Source organism: Euleptes europaea, chromosome 7 (assembly GCF_029931775.1).
Source record: "Euleptes europaea isolate rEulEur1 chromosome 7, rEulEur1.hap1, whole genome shotgun sequence".
NCBI lineage: Eukaryota > Metazoa > Chordata > Lepidosauria > Squamata > Sphaerodactylidae > Euleptes > Euleptes europaea.
Window position 1 is genome coordinate 92,260,566 of NC_079318.1, and position 17,246 is coordinate 92,277,811.

The following is a 17,246-nucleotide window of genomic DNA, read 5'->3' on the forward strand; positions in this document are numbered from 1 at the left end:
TGCTTGAGTATTGTTGGAGAAACAGGAAGATTCTGGCGTGTCGAAGGCGGAGCCAGGATAGAATCTGGGTGTGGCTCAGGGCGGGGTCATGGCAGAATCTGGGCGGGGCTTAGCAAACACTGGATTTTACTGGTTTTTGAGATCCGCAGTACTGACAGAACCTGGCGTTTGAGTGAGGAAACCCACACCAGCTAAAAACTCTTTCATGTATCCCCCATACTCTGTGTTTTTTGGGTTGGGGCTCTTTGTTTAGGATCCATCCTCGATTTCGAACTCACACCTTTTCATACAGCCCTCATCCTGCTTTCTCGGGCACAGTAGCCCATTCGGAGTAGCCATAGCCATGGGCCTTCTGTCCATTTTCTCCACGCAGCAGGCAAAGAGAAGGAAGAAGAAACCGCTGGGCCCTCGGCTGTCTGAAGACACCGTGGGACGGACAGTGGTGCGCAGCATGGGGGGCTTTCTCCTGGGGATGACCATCGCCGCACTGTACAGCGCAATGGTCATTTTTGTCCAGGGCTATAGCATCTGGTACTGCATGGTGTCGACCATCAGCCTAGCAGCCGGCCTCGGCTTCGGCATGGCCTTCTCGTACAAAGTGAGGGTGACCGTCTTCCTCGTCCTGCCCCAGATGTTCTCGAGTAAGTGCTGCCCAAGATCTCTGGCTTGGGGTGTCAAAAATCGATGCTGGCAGGGGCCAAGTCAGGCAGACTCCAATGGATTGCTGGCCAGGCTGGGCTATAGCAGGATTTTTAAAAAAATTCTTGCATTTGTGACCCTCCCAAATGTGGCCGCTCAACAGATCACATCTTTACTGGTTAGCTGGCAAGACTACTAGGTACATAGAATAAAAGAGCTGGAAGGGACCACCAGGGTCATCTAGTCCAACCCCCTGCACAATGCAAGAAATTCACAACTACCTCCCCCCACACACCCAGTGACCACACACTCCATGCCCAGAAGATGGCACAAAAAAAAACCCTCTAAGATCCCTGGCCAGTCTGGCCTGGAGGAAAATTGCTTCCTGACCCCAAAGTGGCAATCAGCATTACCCTGGGCATGTAAGAAAGGCCCACAAGAACCGAGCACTGGCGCAACCTTTCCTGCCCGCCCTCTCATGATCTGCCTAAGGTCACAGAATCAGCATTGCTGACAGATGGTCATCTAGCCTCTGCTTAAAAACCTCCAGGGAAGGAGAGCTCACCGCCTCCCGAGGAAGCCTGTTCCACTGAGGAACCGGTCTAACCATCAGGAAGTTCTTCCTAATGTTTAGCCGGAAACTCTTTTGATTTAATTTCAACCTGTTGGTTCTGGTCCGACCTAAGTGCCGTCAAGTCGCAGCTGACTTATGGCGACCCCAGCAAGGGGCTTTCAAGACAAGTGAAAAGCAGAGGTAGTTTGCCATTGCCTTCCTCTGCAGAACCTTCCTTGTGGTCTCCCATCCAAGTCCTACCCTGCTTAGCTTCCCAGGTATAATGACCCCAGCAAGGAGCTTTCAAGGCAAGTGAGGAGCAGGGGTGGTTTGCCACTGCCTTCCTCTGCAGAGCCTTCCTTGGTGGTCTCCCATCCAAGTCCTGATCCTTGCTTAGCTTCCAACATATAATGACCCCAGCAAGGGGCTTTCAAGGCCATTGGGAAGCAGAGATGGCTGGCCATTGCCTTCCTCTACAGTGTCTTCCTTGATGGTCCCTCATCCCAGTACTGATGTTGCTTAGTTTCTGAGATCTAACAAGATCAGGCTATACCATGCTGTCTTCCAGCATGGTGTAGTGGTTAAGAGCGGTGGTTTGGAGCGGTGGACTCTGATCTGGAGAATCAGGTTCGATTCCCCACTCCTCCACATGAGCGGCGGGAGGCTAATCTGGTGAACTGGATTTGTTTTCCCGCTCCTACACACAAAGCCATCTGGGTGACCTTGGGCTAGTCACAGCTCTCTTAGAGCTCTCTCCGCCCCACCTACCTCACAGGGTGCCTGTTGTGGGGAGAGGAAGGGAAAGTGATTGTAAGCCAGTTTGATTCTCCTTAAAAGGTAGAGGCATATAAAAACCAACTCTTCTTCCTCCTCCTCTTCTTCTTCCTCCTCCTCTTCTTCTTCCTCTTCTTTCTCTTCTTCCTCCTCCTCCTCCCAAAAGATATATGGAAGAACACAAAGTGAGCCAGCAGGCAGCAGTTGGTTAGATGTTGTACCAAAGACAGCAAAAGGCTGGTGGGTGCGCCCCCCACTTGGGACAGTGACTCACCCCCAGCTAAGATTTTTATGCTGAAAACAGACATTTTGATTTGTTTAAAGGACAGTTTCCATATAAACAAGGAGAGCTTGTTTGTGCATTAAGAAGAAGAAAAAAAGTCTTGTTTTAATCAAAATCAATGACAGCTGGAGCTCAGCCCCCCCCCCCCCATGGTAATGCTCCAAATTCCACTCAGCTTTTCCCTTTGTGCCCAGTGGTTTTCTCAGCCTCACTGTCACCAATGATCTGGCGGGTGGGGGGAGAATCCCCTGTTTGTTAGCTTTTACTATTATTTATTTAATTTACGCAGTCAAATGACTAATTTTGGCAGTGTCTTCAAGCTGGGGAGCATTTCACCCTTTCTATTAAAATAAATCATAAAATCATAAAAATATTGATCTCACGTGTATCCTCTAAGACAGGGGTGGGGAACCTTTTCCCCCGCCAAGGGCCATTTGGTTATTTATAAAATCGTTCGCGGGCCATACAAAATTATCAGCTTAAAAATTAGCCGACCAAGCCCCAATCAGGCAGCTGCCCCAGATGACCCCCCTGACATGGGCAAGCAGGCAGGCATCCAACCGGTGGTGCACTCACCCACCTGGTGGCCCAGGATGGTCTGTTGCACCAGCCGGGCATAGCCGTCCAGCCGCACACTGGAGTTGCTCCTGCTCTGCATGGGCGGGGCCAGATCCTACAGCCGGCTCCTGATACCTCTGCCTGCAGGGATGAAATGAGGACACACTGGCTAAGAACTCCCTCCCCCCCCCCGCACATTCTGGCCCTGCCCCCTTTAACCCCTCCATTGTCGCAACTTCCGCCCCCAGCCCTCTTGTAGTACAGTGGGAATACGTTTCTCCATGGCCCGGGTGGGAAAGGGTTAACACAGTTGCTTGGGCAGTCCTAGCAGCTCCATAGCTAACAACTCTTCTGTAAGGGGGGGGAAAAGGTTCCTTTTCTTGGCAAACCAAACTCACATCCGCCTTGAATAGAGGCTATTCCTGTCTGCTGGAGGGGGCAGATCACCAGTCTTAGATCCTTCTGAGCTAGAGATCTGCCAGGACCCACAAAGGGCCAGACCAAATGATTTTGCGGGCCTTAAACGGCCCCCGGGCCTGACGTTCCCCACCCCTGCTCTAAGATCATTGCTAGTGGCAAGGTATGTGAGCTTAGCTATGGTCAGAAACCCAGAGGCAAAGAGCTTTCGAAGCCCAGACAAAGAAGAAGAAGAAGAAGAGGAAGAAGAAGAGGGAGAAGAAGAGGAAGAAGCAGAAGCAGAAGGAGGAGAAAGAGGAGAAGGAAGAGGAAGAAGAGGAAGAAGAAGTTTGGTTTTTATATGCTGACTTTCTCTCCCACTTAAGGAAGAATCAAACTGGCTTACAATCTCTTTCCTTTCCCCTCCCCACAACAGGCACCTTGTGAGGTAGGTGAGGCTAAGAGAGCTCTGAGAGAACTGTGACTAGCCCAATGTCACCAAGCTGGCTTCATGTGGCGGAGCGGGGAATCAAACCCGGTTCTCCAGCTCAGAGTCCACTGCTCCAAACCACCGCTCTTACCCTCTACGCCTCGCTGGCACTACCTCTCTGTACCAGGGACCTTAGGCATGTACCTCTTTCTGTCCCCTACAGGAGAGAGCAAAACCATCCTGCTTGTTCTGGCGTTCGGCCTCGCCATGCAAGGGCCCTTCACCAACATCATGCGCAACTTCACGCGGTCCGCAGAGGCCGTGTCGTGCGGGGCCGAGCTCGCTCTCAACCAGACGGCGGAGATGCTGCAGAGAGCCCGCGAGCCCCTGCTCAGTGAGAGAGATGGTTTTATTTATTTACTGATTTGCTTCATGTCTACCCCAGCTTTCTCCCCAATGGGAACCCAGAGTGGCTTACGTCAGCCTGCTCTCCCCCATTTTATCCTCACAACCACCTAGGGTTGCCAACCTCCAGGTAATATATATATCAAAAGGCAGCACGAAGGCTCAGTATGAAGTATGCAACAAATTCAATATTTATTCCTAAATCATTAACATATACACATATTATTCCTAAAACGAATCTATTCTAAGCAAACACTAGTCACAAAAAGTATATTAACAAATAATTCAGGTATAGGAAGCAGAAACCCTCCTATTATACACAAAGTCTTCCCAATACGGCTATCAGCATTGACAAAAATCAACATCAACAAGTACGCGCCCTCCAGGTAGTAGCTGGAGAGCTCCCGCTATTACAACTTATCTCCAGCCAATAGGGATCAGCTCACCTGGAGAAAATGGGTGCTTCGGCAATTGGACTCTATGGCATTGAAGTCCCTCCCCTCCCCAAACCCCCTCCTCCTCAGGCTCTGACCCAAAAACCTCCAACCGGTGGCAAAGAGGGACCCGGTAACCTTACAACCACCTAGGGCTGCCAACCTCCAGGTAGCAATAACAGCACCAGCTCACAAAGTGATAACAAATCCAAGCGTCCCCACCTGGGGGCTAATTCCCACTAGGGGATGTAGTGTAAAATATAAAGTATGTATCTCTATACTAAAATAAACAGTGCAAAGAAATTTAATAAACAAAGGTAGTTAATTCACTGAATCACAATGCCAGTATAACGATATAACACAAATAGGTTACTTCACCAGGTCCAATTTCTAAATGTCCAAATTCATAGCACAGTTCAAGTCCAAAATCCAAGTTTCAAGTTCAGAGTCCAAATTCCAGTCAATTCATTCAATTAAAAAATGTAATCCATTCATGGGAAAGTTTCCTTTCAGTCAAAAATTTCCTTTCAATCAAAACGCCACCTCCGGATTTGTGTAAGTTTCGCAGATATATGCTTCTTCAGTTGATTCCCATGGGTGCATAGACCTCGAAGACCAGCTGACCATAAGCTCTTTCTCTCCAAAACCATGGATGCGCCCCTTACAAGCCATTTCCTTCAACAAGGGCATTCGGATACGGACATACGTTTCTTTGCCCTATGGCAATACAAATCACGTCCCTTTCATCGGGAGGACGTGATGAAATTATTACACAGACAGGAAATGAGATTTGTGTATCTCTTCAAACCATTGTCGCCAGCAGGTCTCAATAATGAATTTGATCTGGCATGCTTTCTTTAAGAGATCACTTTTTCTTTAAGATTACCTTCCTCGTAATGAATCTCAGCTGGAACACTATGGGTAGCAAGAATTTAAACTATGAGAATGCCACAATCCACACTAGCCACCAGAGAGATAGAAGAACCCTTGGGGGTCGGCTAGTCATTGATTGGTAAGCTGTACACAATGTTTGGATTATATTTAGAACTTTTGCAAGGCAGCTTTAAGATGTATGTACTCTATGAATTCTCTTTATTACTGTACTGCAATGGTAAGCATGTTTAATATTTCTTACAGAGGTCTATGCACCCTTATGAACTATTTAAGCAATTCGCAAGACAATATTAAGAACAACTGATGAAGCAACTTTAATGCGAAACGTGCACAAATCCGGAAGTGTCGTTTTGTTCGTGTTGGACTTTGAGATACACATGAGGACTATGTGCATCATGTGAATTTTTATTTCATTTTCATTTGGCTGGACTGTGAGTAAATTTAATATACTTTGGACGTTGCATCTGTGCCTTGGTGAAGTAACCAGACACTACCCTGTTGAAAGATACAAGAAAAAGATCAGTATATTTTTGTATATTACTTATCTGGATGGTTAAATTTTGTTTGCTTTCTTATAGCATATAATTTGTGTCATTGTACATAGAAGTAAAAATTGTTATTTCTTTGAGCTCAGGTGCTGTGGTTTACCTTAACCTCCAGGTAATAGCTGGAGATCTCCTGCTATTACAACTGATCTCCAGGCGATAGAGATCAGTTCCCCTGGAGAAATTGGCCGTTTTGGCAATTGGACTCTATGGAAATTGAAGTCCCTCTCCCAACCCCGCCCTCCTCAGGCTCTGCCCCAAAAACCTCCTGCCGGTTGCCAAGAGGGATCTGGCAACCCTAGGTTCTGGGCCCCGTGTCAGACAGGAAACCAGAGTCCCCTAATTACAGACATGAGCCTTAAGGCTTGTGGTTACTGCGTGGTGATTGGAAAACAATCTGTGCATGTCCAGTGGCTCCTTTTTTAGGGTACTATTGATTCCTGCATTCATGGGTATGGCCGTGGTGCTGAAAACAAGTTCCTAGTCCCTATTAAAACCCAGGTTCCTGTTACCATCTGCCCCATGTTCTGCCCAGCTGCGTTACAGAAAATCAAAGATATCGCCAAGAAAGCCAAAGTGGTCGGTGATCGTGTCCGAAAGCTTTTCCGGTCCGTCATGGATTCTGTGCGGCATGTCGGTAAGTTGTGGGAGTGGGAAGGAGGGGAGAATGACAGAGCCCCCCCCAATGCCCTCAAAATACAGTTGCCCACCTCCATGTTCTAGCTGGAGATCTCCTGCTATTACAACTGAACTCCAGGTGACAGAGATCAGCTCACCTGGAGAAAATGGCTGCTTTGGCAATTGGACTCTATGGCATTGAAGTCCCTCCTCCGCTCAAACCCTGCCCTCTACAGGCTCCGCCCCAAAAATCTCCAGGTGTTTTCCAACCCGAAGCTGGCAACTCTACTTAAAGGGAATTCAGGGGTGGCTTTTTCCAGTGAGAAAACATCCAGGGAGGAAAGTTTCTCATCCTCTTCCTTTTCTCTTCCTGCACGGTTCCCCCTCCTTGATAAAGGCAACCTGGAAGATGCAGTTGCACAAAGGGGGAGGGGGGAAGCATTTAAAACAGGGGTGGGGAACGTCCGGCCCGCGGGCCGTTTAAGGCCCACAAAATCATTTGGTCTGGCCCTTCGTGAGTCCTGGCAGGAAGGAAGGGGGCAGATCAAATCTGATGGGAGGAGAGAGGAAAACCAGGCGAGTAAAGGGTGTGGGGGGGGAGATGAAGGAAGGGCATACAGGAGCAAAAGCCTCTCTCTCTCTGTACTCCCCTCCGCCTTTCGTCGTGGTTTCGGATGCCTCCCCCTCTTTCCTCTCAGTCGTGGTCCTAGGCTGGAATTGAAAAAAAGGGGGGATACTCTCGTATGCAAAACTACAGTTACTGGTGAGGATTTCGTTTTCTTTTTCTGCCCTTCCCCCCCCCCAATTGTATGGCCCGCAAATGATGTTATAAATATTCAAATGGCCCTTGGCAGAAAAAAGGTTAACCACCCCTGATTTAAAATGTACACAGAAGGAAATACAACGTGTAATGGAGCACTTTGTTTCCTATGGTCCTGATACCCGGAAGCAGGCAAGAGGAAGGTAATTTGTGCCAACTGGAGACTGGCGTTTGCCTGGGGCACTCGAAATGACCTCCCTTCCCCTGACTTGGCACTGTCCCTTTGCCTGCCCTGCAGCTCACTGCCTCCGGAACGTGTGGTACTGGCTGGTGAACCTGGGGGAGGTGTGCAACCAGGAATTGGGCAGCCCCTACCGCAAGTGCACCCGCATCTTCGACAATGCCAAGGACGAATGTGAACGGGCCATCCCCTTACTTTACCTCCTGTGCTACATCGTGCTGCTCTTCAAGCCCCTCTGCGGCCTGGCAAATGGTGAGCGTGACCCCCCGACCCTGCTTTGCAGCCAGTCCCATGGCTATGCGTGACCCCCAACCGCTGCTGCTAGGCCAGCTCTTAGCATGACCCCCTGACTAGTGTGACATAAATATAGGGTTGCCTCCAGGTACTAGCTGGAGATCTCCTGCTATTACAACTATCTCCAGCTGACAGAGATCAGTTCCCCTGGAGAAAATGGCCACTTTGGCAATTGGACTCTATGGCATTGAAGTCCCTCCCCTCCCCAAACCCCGTCCTCCTCAGGCTCCGCCCCAAAAACCTCTCGCCAGTGGCGAAGAGGGACCTGGCAACCCTATTGGCAACCCCAGTCAAGGCAGAGTTGAGTGGGGCAATTAACGGGGGCAACCTGCTCCGCTGATAGTGGAGGCTGTCCGGCCAGGTTGCTGGCAGGATTTGGCAGCCAGTGGGATGAGCCAGTATGCCAGTATGCCTAGCCCAGGGGTGGGAAAACTGGTTGCCTCTGGAGTCATTTGGCCTTAGGTAAACGGCTGTTTGTTTATCCTAGACCCAGCCCCTTCAATGCAGAAGGGGATAGTGATTATGCTAGCCTAGTTTACAAGGCTGCGGTCAGGATAACCCAGATGATATCTGTGCATTCAACCCTCTAAAGCACTGTATTCACACTAAGAATCGCTGCTGTGTCTAACAGGCACTTTTCCAAAGGGAAAAAGACTGTGGTCTATGCCCCAGCTGGTTGATTATCCTGCTTTGACTACATTAATTTCTGCTTTTGTGATTCCGTTTTCTGCATTCTTTGGACTATCATGTCTGGGTGGGTTTTTTTGCATTGTTTGTAATTTGTAATCCTTGTCCTGTTGCATTGCTTATCAGATTTCTCATGCTGTTGAATTACATTGTTTTTAGATGTTATTATTTATTGTTTACTTCATTTATACCCTGCCTATCTCCCCAATTATCTTTCTGCTTTTGTGATTCTGTTTTCTGCATTGTTTGAAATATCAGCACACCAGCATGATGTAGTGGTTAAGAGGGGCGGACTCTAATCTGGTGAACTGGGTTTGATTCTCCACTCCTCCACATGAGCGGTGGACTCTGATCTGGAGGATCGGGTTTGATTCCCCACTCCTCCACATGAAGCCTACTGGGTGACCATGGGCCAGTCACAGTTCTGTCCAAACTCTCTCAGCCCCACCTATCTCACAACGTGTGTGTTGTGAGGAGAGGAAGGGAAGGCGATTGTAAGCCACTTTGAGACTAGAGAAAAGTGTGGTATAAAAACCAACGACTGCTACTACTACTACTGCTACTACTACTATTACTACTACTACTACTACTACTACTACTACTATTATTATTATTATTATTATACCACTTTGAGGTAGAGAAAAGTGTGGTATAAAACCAACGATGACTACTACTACTATTATTATTGTTATTGTTGTTGTTGTTAACAACTCCATGTATACATCACCTTTCTCCCTGTTTGGAGACCCAAAGTGGCTTACCTCACTCACGTCCCCTTCATTTATCCTCACCACAACAACCCTATGAGGTAGGCTAGGTGGAGAGTTTGACCGGACAAGATATCCCAGCAAGCTTCCATGCAGAGCAAGGTTTTGAACCTGGGTCCCTGATATCCTAGTCCAACATTAAAACCACTCCACAACTCTGACTCTCACACTAGTTTACATTTTTTTATACCCCATAATCTGCCTTCAGTCTCATATTTATAAATAAAGTGAATAAATAAATAGTAAGCCGGCTCATCCCTTGGAGAACCACGCCATCCACAGATCAGGTGGAGTGTCTCACACTCAAGGTACTTTGGGGTTGCAGAAAACTGACTTTGTAAATGAACCAAATATCCCCCACCCCAATAATATTGGTCTGATGAAGAAAGAGCATGCTCTAGGAGGCACAGGATGTTGAGAGTAGCTGAGAATCATTTAAAGTGGTAAAAGGCAGGAAGAGATAGGGGAACCAGAGCTGGTTAAATCCATGAGAGTTTATAGAATTCCGGAAGGAGATATCGGGGTTTTTTCTTCTTCTTCAAATTGTTGCTGCTTCCCACAATTCCTCGCAGTTTGATGCTATCCTTACGTACAGTGAAACATGGGGCTCTTGGTAGCTCACAGAGGCCTCGGGTTTCATCCGGGGTGGGAGAGGGGCGTTGCCCTTTCAATGGTCTTTTTTTTTCTTTCCTACAGTCCTCCTCGTGTTCTGCATCATCCCCCAATATATCGTGCCGTTCCTACGCCGCAACGTCGGAGCTCGTGAGTGTTTGGGGTCCTTTCTCACCCACTGGCCTCGAATCAGAGAACCTTGGTGTGGTTTGGGAGTGGAGGGAGGGTGAGGCTGACTCATATCTATGAATGAGCAAAAAAAAAAAAAAAGCACAAATTTCCTGGCTTCCTCTGAATGGAAATTAAGAACATGGCCTCTCTGGATCAGACCCAAATCCACTGAATCTTTGAATCCTGTTTCCAGTCACAGCCACCCAAATGTTTTTGAGAAACCCACAAGCAGGGTGTGAAAGCAAGAGTCCTCCCAGTTTATACCTCTCAAGTGCCTGGTACTTGGAGGTACACTGCCTCTGAATGTGGAGGTTCCATTGGGTCATCAGGGATAACAGGATTGATAGGACTGTTCTTGATTAATGGGTCTATTTCCATGGGTCTATCAAGTCCACCGTTTGGTTTCAATTGCCAACTAGAGGGATGCCTCTGGAAAGTTCTCCCAGCAGATTCAAGCTCTGTGGTTTGTCCCCAAGCAGCGGGTGTCCAGAGATAAACTGCCACTGTACATGGAGGTTCCATCTCGCTCTAACAGCTCCCGGCCAAACGGAACGGTCTAATCTTTTTTTTTGTTGCAAAGATATTGCCCGTCTTGCAGTCCCGAAGCTGTAGCACTTCAAAATGCAAAGACGGCATTTGGAGCGCCGCCTCGCCCTCCACCCTGATGCTCATGCTTCTTCCCCCCCCCCCAGCCATCTCCAAGATGCTCAGCCGCATCCGCCGTGAGTTCGAATTCAACATCACCACCATCCACAATTACGACGTGACTGTCAACGCCAGCAAGAGCCTCTCCCAGGTGGCCTTCGACATCATGGAGGGCATTTCGCTGCGCCTGCAGCCAGTGCAGGAGGCCATTGGGCTTTTTGGCTACACGTCCACCTTGGCCATTCTTTACATCTATGTCAAGTAAGTAGGGGTGTGCAAAAAAATTTTTTTCCAGTAAATGTTGGGTTCAGGTTTATTGGCCCCATTTCTCACCCCCCCCCCCCAGGTAAACTGAAATAAGTTCATTTATGCATGGTCGCTTTAACCTCCTTTATTCCCCGTTCAGCCAGGATCAAAGCAACCCGGGTTGGGGGGAACTGTATGCATTGGCTGGAATGATCAGTTACGAAACTGTGTGCTAATGGAGGCACGAATACAGAAAAGCAGCCTCCCAAGCTCAAACCAAGTCCCACCCCTTTAAATGCTGCTCTGTAATTGGCTTACCTCGCGAGAGATTTCCTTCCCCCCAAACCCAACTGCCGCATAAAAAAGCATTTTAAGAACAACAACAACAAAAAAGGAGCAATCTGAAAGAAGGGGGGGGGGAGAAATCCAAGCCTCGTTTTAAAAAAGCCTTTCTTTTGCTCAGAAAGAGCTCCAAGGTAGCAGGAAGCACTTGAATCCCCGCCTCTTTACACACTGCTTCGTGATTGGCTGTGAGAGAAGCCAGTCTTCTGTACTTCCCCTGTTTGGCTTCCCTTATGCTGCCTTGAAGAGGGGTTTGGAAAAGGGTGGGACCTGTTCATATCTGGGTCGCTTTGCGTGATGTCCTTCGTTTGGAAAACGGCTTAAATGCAAGAAAAATAAGGCACGGAAAACATGTCTCTTGGTGGCAAGTGACATCCTGTGAACAGTCCTTTAGTATGATCATCAAAAATCTGATTTCAAGAGAAGGTGCGGGTAAACGAAGCCACTACTCATGGCGACCTCCAGTTTGAGAGCAGGTGTTCATGGCAGGGGAGTGGTGACATTGGAGCCAGCCGAAGTCTCAACAAAGGCGGCTCTTCTGAAGGAGATTGCTCATCCCTACGGGTGAGGAAGTATTCTTCAGAAGCCCAATCAGCTGCTGTTAAAGAAGAAGAAGAAGAGTTGGTTTTTATATGCCGACTTTCTATCACTTAAGAGAGACTCAAACTGGCTTACAATCGCCTTCCCTTCCCCTCCCCACAACACACCCTGGGAGGTAGGTGGGGCTGAGAGAGTGTGACTGGCCCAAGGTCACCCAGCTGGCTTCATGTGTAGGAGTGGAGAAACAAATCCAGTTCACCAGATTAGCCTCCGCTGCTCATGTAGAGGAGTGGGGAATCAAATCCGGTCCTCCAGATCAGAATCCACCGCTCCAAACCACCACTCTTGACAACTACACCACGCTGGCTGGTGTTTTTAGTTGGAGGATGTATCCCTCTAGACAGGACTAGGTGAGCCCCGTCATTTAAATGACCTTTCTGCTATGCAGATTAGTCTTGGGGGATGTACCTGGAAAGTTGGTCAGACCAAGTTGGCTTCGATTACACAACCCCTGCCTCAAAAAGGCTCCAACTATGGAGTCCTAACAAAACCAGTCAAAGACAGAAAAATGGGAGTAGGCACGCAACTGTGCATCTGAGCAAAGGCGAATAGCCGAAACGTAAAAAAGCGATATATCTATTTGGCTATTCGAGAATCGCCTGTACGGTTTTTAGTATTCAGTTTTTAGTATTCAGCTAAATACCGAAACGGCTATTTTCGGATTTATTTTCGGTTCGGGTTTACCGGGATGCACAGCCCTACAAGTAAGTCAATAAGAAGAAGACTCTTTAACCGGGATTCTGGCAGCACCCAATGTAGCGCACGTAGAGTCTGCTCTTCTGCTACAATGGGAATCCCTCCCCCAGAAATTCTCCCCATATATTTCAACCTCATAACCTCCCCAACCCAAAGACGTGCCGTCACCTTAGCAAGATTAAATGCATTTCCCACGCAGGTCTTAAAGGGCTGCTTTTTTAAAATTCCCTTTGGCAACCGCTTACGTGATTGTGGAACCAGCGAAATAGAAACCTTAGGGCACTTAACTTTTATTTTGCAAAAATTAGAACAAAGAGAGAACGATGTGGATCACACCTATCTTAACAAAGTACAATCTTCCCTCTGAACCCTGGATCGTTCCTTTCTCCTATCAGACTTAGAGGCAGATAGTGAGAAAATCCATCAGGTTGCCTAATATTTAACCCAGGTAATGGTCTCAAAACTATCCCGGTAAATGGTATGTAGCCTAAGAGATTTTGTTGAACATGTATAAATTTATTATTAGCTTTTTACGCTTCATGTATTTTTATACATTCTAGGCATCTATGTGTCTTATGTATATGCTTATGACTTTGTTGTTAATGAGCGATAAACGATTTCATTTGATACAAGTAAGTCAAAAGGGCAAGAGGAGTAAAATGCCAAGGTCACCCGGGGACTGGTGAACAGCTGCGTCTGTTCACCTGGGGACTGCTCCTATCTTTTGCTCTGTTTCAAGGGAGTCAGGGAGCAAATAAGCAGTTCTGTTGGGTCATTAGGAAATTTCTGTGCCAGAAACGATAAAACATTAAAAGCTCCAACCCTAGTAAAACTAGGCCTAACTGTGATAAAATTACATGGGGGTAAACCTGCAGGCCACACACAAACTGAGCCGACTCAGAAAAGATGGAGGAGCAAACAGAGAAATAAAAGCCGAGTCCACTCTTCCAAATCAATACAGCCTAAACAAGTTAAATGTCCTTTCATAAACAAACAGCGTATTGATAATCTGCAGGGCGTGCTCTTCATAAGCCATAAAATACCCTTAAACTATTAAAGATTATTTGCTCCTCGAGATTTTCGAGTTTTGGCCCAGTAGGTGGGTTGACACTCAAGTCAAAACCAGGGCAAATGAGAGTGCTTTGATCTGGAGCCCAAAGGTGTAACAACACATTAGGTTTTTTCTGTGGGTCCATTGATCAGTAGGGTTGCCAGCACTGGGCTGAGAAATACCTGGAGATTTTGACCCCTACCCCACGCTGCAGAGAAAAACCCCTAACTCAAGCCGCTCTCATTGGAGCTGGGGCTGCAGCAATGGGGGAAAGGTCTACCCACCACCTGGGTGTCTCAGCATGGCGCTGCCCATGGCAGCTGTTTGCCACGGCTGTTGTCAATCCCACAGTGCCAAAGGAGGGCTGGCTTGGCACCTCCCCTGGCTGTGGGGGAGACCGGCACCCTAGTCAATAGCCAAGGTATTCCAGGAAGATGGGCTGGCGCTATCCAACAAGATTCAGCTTGAACCCCCAGAGCATTAAATCTCTGACTGGAGAATGAATGCATAAGAACATGAGGACAAAGGTCCATAAAGTCCAGCAGTCTGTTCACACAGTGACCAAACAGGTGCCTCTAGGTAGCCTACAAACAAGACGACTGCAGCAGCATTTATCCTGCCTGCATTCCACAGCACCTAATATAATAGGCACGCTCCTCTGATCCTGGAGAGAATAGGTATGCATCATGACTGTGTGTGTGTGTGAAGTACCGTCAAGTCGCAGCTGACTTATGGTGACCCCTTATGGGGTTTTCAAGGCAAGAGACTAACAGAGGTGGTTTGCCAGTGCCTTCCTCTGTATAGCAACCCTGGACTTCCTTGGTGGTCTCCCATCCAAATACTAACCAGGGCTGACCCTGCTTAGCTTCTGAGATCTGACGAGATCAGGCTAGCCTGGGCCTGCCATCCAGGTCAGGGCATGCATCATGACTAGTATCCATTTTTACTAATACCCATGGATACCCCTCTCCTCCATGAACACGTCCACTCCCCTCTTAAAGCCTTCCCAGTTGGCAGCCATCACCACATCCTGGGGAAGGGAGTTCCACAATTTAACTATGTGTTGTGTGAAGGTATACTTCCTTTTATCTGTTTTGAATCTCCCACACTCCAGTTTCAGCAGATGACCCCCGCGTTCTGGTATTATGAGAAAGGGAGGAAAGCTTCCATTCCATGCATAATTTTATAGACCTCTCTCATGTCTCCCCTTAACTACCTTCTTTCTAAGCTGAACAGACCTAAGCATTTTAACTGCCCCTCATAGGGCCATTGCTCTAGCCCCCTGATCATTTTTGGTTGCTCTTTTCTGCACCTTCTCAAGCTCTGCAATATCCTTTTTTAGGTGTGGTGACAAGAACTGTACACTGTATTCCAAGTGTGGTCTCACCATAGATTTGTACAAGGGCAGTATGCTAGCAGCAGTTTTATTCTCTATTCCTTGTCTAATTATCCCTCTAGCGCACATCCGTGTCAATGTGGGTGCATGATTGCTAAGGTACCGTGCTGTGCGCAGTTGGCCGCTTTACACCCTGCAGCTGCTGAGCTAACATTTTGAATGTATCATTATGGCAGTTCATTTCCTTTCTTGTCGATCTTTAACCTCACGAACCGACACCCTCTTGGCTTTTAAATAAAACGATGGAGAGGCTATTGTACTGCAATCGTACCAATCTTTTAAGGGCCAAGTGGGCATGTTTTAATTTAGCCAAGCTTTCCCCCCGCGTCAGATTGTCAGGAGCGGGCTGCTTTTGATATGGTTTGGACGTGCTGCGCTCCGTTTGGTCGTCGCGTTTGAAAAGGGTTTCATTCGAAAGCTGCAGAAACTATTGTGGGCCACCCCGAGGAAGAAACGAAATCAAAAGGCAGGATAAAAATCTTTTCAGGAAATCAAAAGCAGTGTGAAAGCGGACAGCCGAGAGAGTCAAGCCTTTCAGAATGTATAACAGCAGACAGAATGGAGGGGGGGGATAATCCTCGAGAGGCATATTGGAGTGTTACAGGAAAAAAAACACCCTTCAATTTGTATTCCTGAAATATTGGTAGGCTTCTCTGGCTTTTACACATAGGTAGTTCACATCGTGATCACCGCTGGACTACTTCAGGGCTTCCTTGGAATTATGCAAGATTTTTCGGACCTTCAGTAATTACTTTGCGTGCACACACACCGCGTTTCTCCCACTTTTTCAGGACGCTGTTTTGCCATGAATTTAAAGTCTGCCTCGATCCCAAATCGAAAGCCGGTCCTGTGCATAGATTTGCTTCAGGTGTGTCTCCCCACACCCATTCTCTGATTTCCTGCCCTCCCCTCATACTGGTTAGTTTCACTGCCTCCTCTGGTCAGTTTCACAGCGAGTGTTTTCAGCCTCAGGGATCGAACAGAGCCAGGCTGATTTCCTGCCCTCCACTTATACACTTCCTCTTATATTCCTGAAAGCCTTTTTTCCCATTTGCGACTGCAAGATGACACACATGAACACATGAAGCTGCCTTATACTGAATCAGACCCTTGGTTCATCAAAGTCAGTATTGTCTACTCAGACCGGCAGCGGCTCTCCAGGGTCTCAGGCTGAGGTCTTTCGCATCACCTACCTGCCTAGTCCCTTTAACTGGAGATGCCGGGGATTGAACCTGGGACCTTCTGCCTGCCAAGCAGAGGCTCTACCACTGAGCCACGGCCCCTCCTTTCTATGACTGATGGAACGATGAAATTACCATGCTAGTGTTTTTATGTTCTTATAATACCTGTATTGAGATAGCCAGAAACACATTGGTTGCGGGGGTGTTTGTGTGTTTGTCCATATCCTTCTCTGTTTTGGCTGTGAAATAGTCACTCGGTTCAGTTAAATCGAAAGAATCTCACTGCGGGGCTGGAGGAGTGGGGGGTTGGTGATGTATTTAAACAAAATACACTATAGCCAATTACAAAGCAGCATTTTCAGGGGGGAGGGACGCAGAAGCTCCGCATTTTCACTGGGGATGCATAATCGTAAGGTGCTCCTGGAATTTTTTCGGGGGGAAAGCCCCTGTGCATGGTGTTTTGAGAATTCGACTGCAAATACTGTGCAGTTAGAGAGCAGCAGATCCAGTGGAAACTGCCCATCCACAAAAGGCCTCTTTCTCCCGTAGGGCTCTCCTCTACCGGAAGTGCTACTTGCACGAGGACAGCTTCGACAATATCTACATCACTCAACAGTTCCTGGAAATGGACGCCATGCGGAGAAAGCACCAGAGACCCACAGTCCTGCCCTTGTCTGCAAAGGAGAGCGGCAAATACATCCGCCCAGGTAGGACATAGGGTTGCCAACCTCCGGGTGTGGCCTGGAGATCTCCTCGCGTTAGAGCCAATCTCCAGGTGACAGAGAACGGTTCCCCTGGGGGAAACAGCTGGGGGGGGGACGTCCATGGTAAGACACCCGGCTGAGGTCTCTCCTCTCCTCAAGCCCTGCCCTCTCCTGGCTCCACCCCCCAAACCTACAGGATTTTCCCAACCTGGACTTGGCAACCCTAGTAGGACAGGCTGGGACACTTCAATTGGTCTGGAGGTCCAGGCCTCATTCAAAATCCAGGGCAAAGATTAGGGTGTTGGACTAGGATCTGGGAGACCC

General features: G+C 48.0%; 1 protein-coding gene across 1 annotated transcript in view; it reads left to right on the forward strand.

The window, feature by feature from the left end:
• Positions 1 to 343: 343 nt before the first annotated feature.
• DCST2 (DC-STAMP domain containing 2) overlaps positions 344 to 17,246 on the forward strand; it is a 35,962-nt gene continuing 19,059 nt past the window's right edge. Inside the window, exons 1-7 of the mRNA XM_056853502.1 lie at positions 344 to 641; positions 3,857 to 4,027; positions 6,447 to 6,548; positions 7,588 to 7,782; positions 9,975 to 10,040; positions 10,754 to 10,967; positions 16,768 to 16,925. Of these exons, the coding sequence (XP_056709480.1) occupies positions 344 to 641; positions 3,857 to 4,027; positions 6,447 to 6,548; positions 7,588 to 7,782; positions 9,975 to 10,040; positions 10,754 to 10,967; positions 16,768 to 16,925 (1,204 nt within the window). The remainder of the gene's footprint in view (positions 642 to 3,856; positions 4,028 to 6,446; positions 6,549 to 7,587; positions 7,783 to 9,974; positions 10,041 to 10,753; positions 10,968 to 16,767; positions 16,926 to 17,246) is intronic.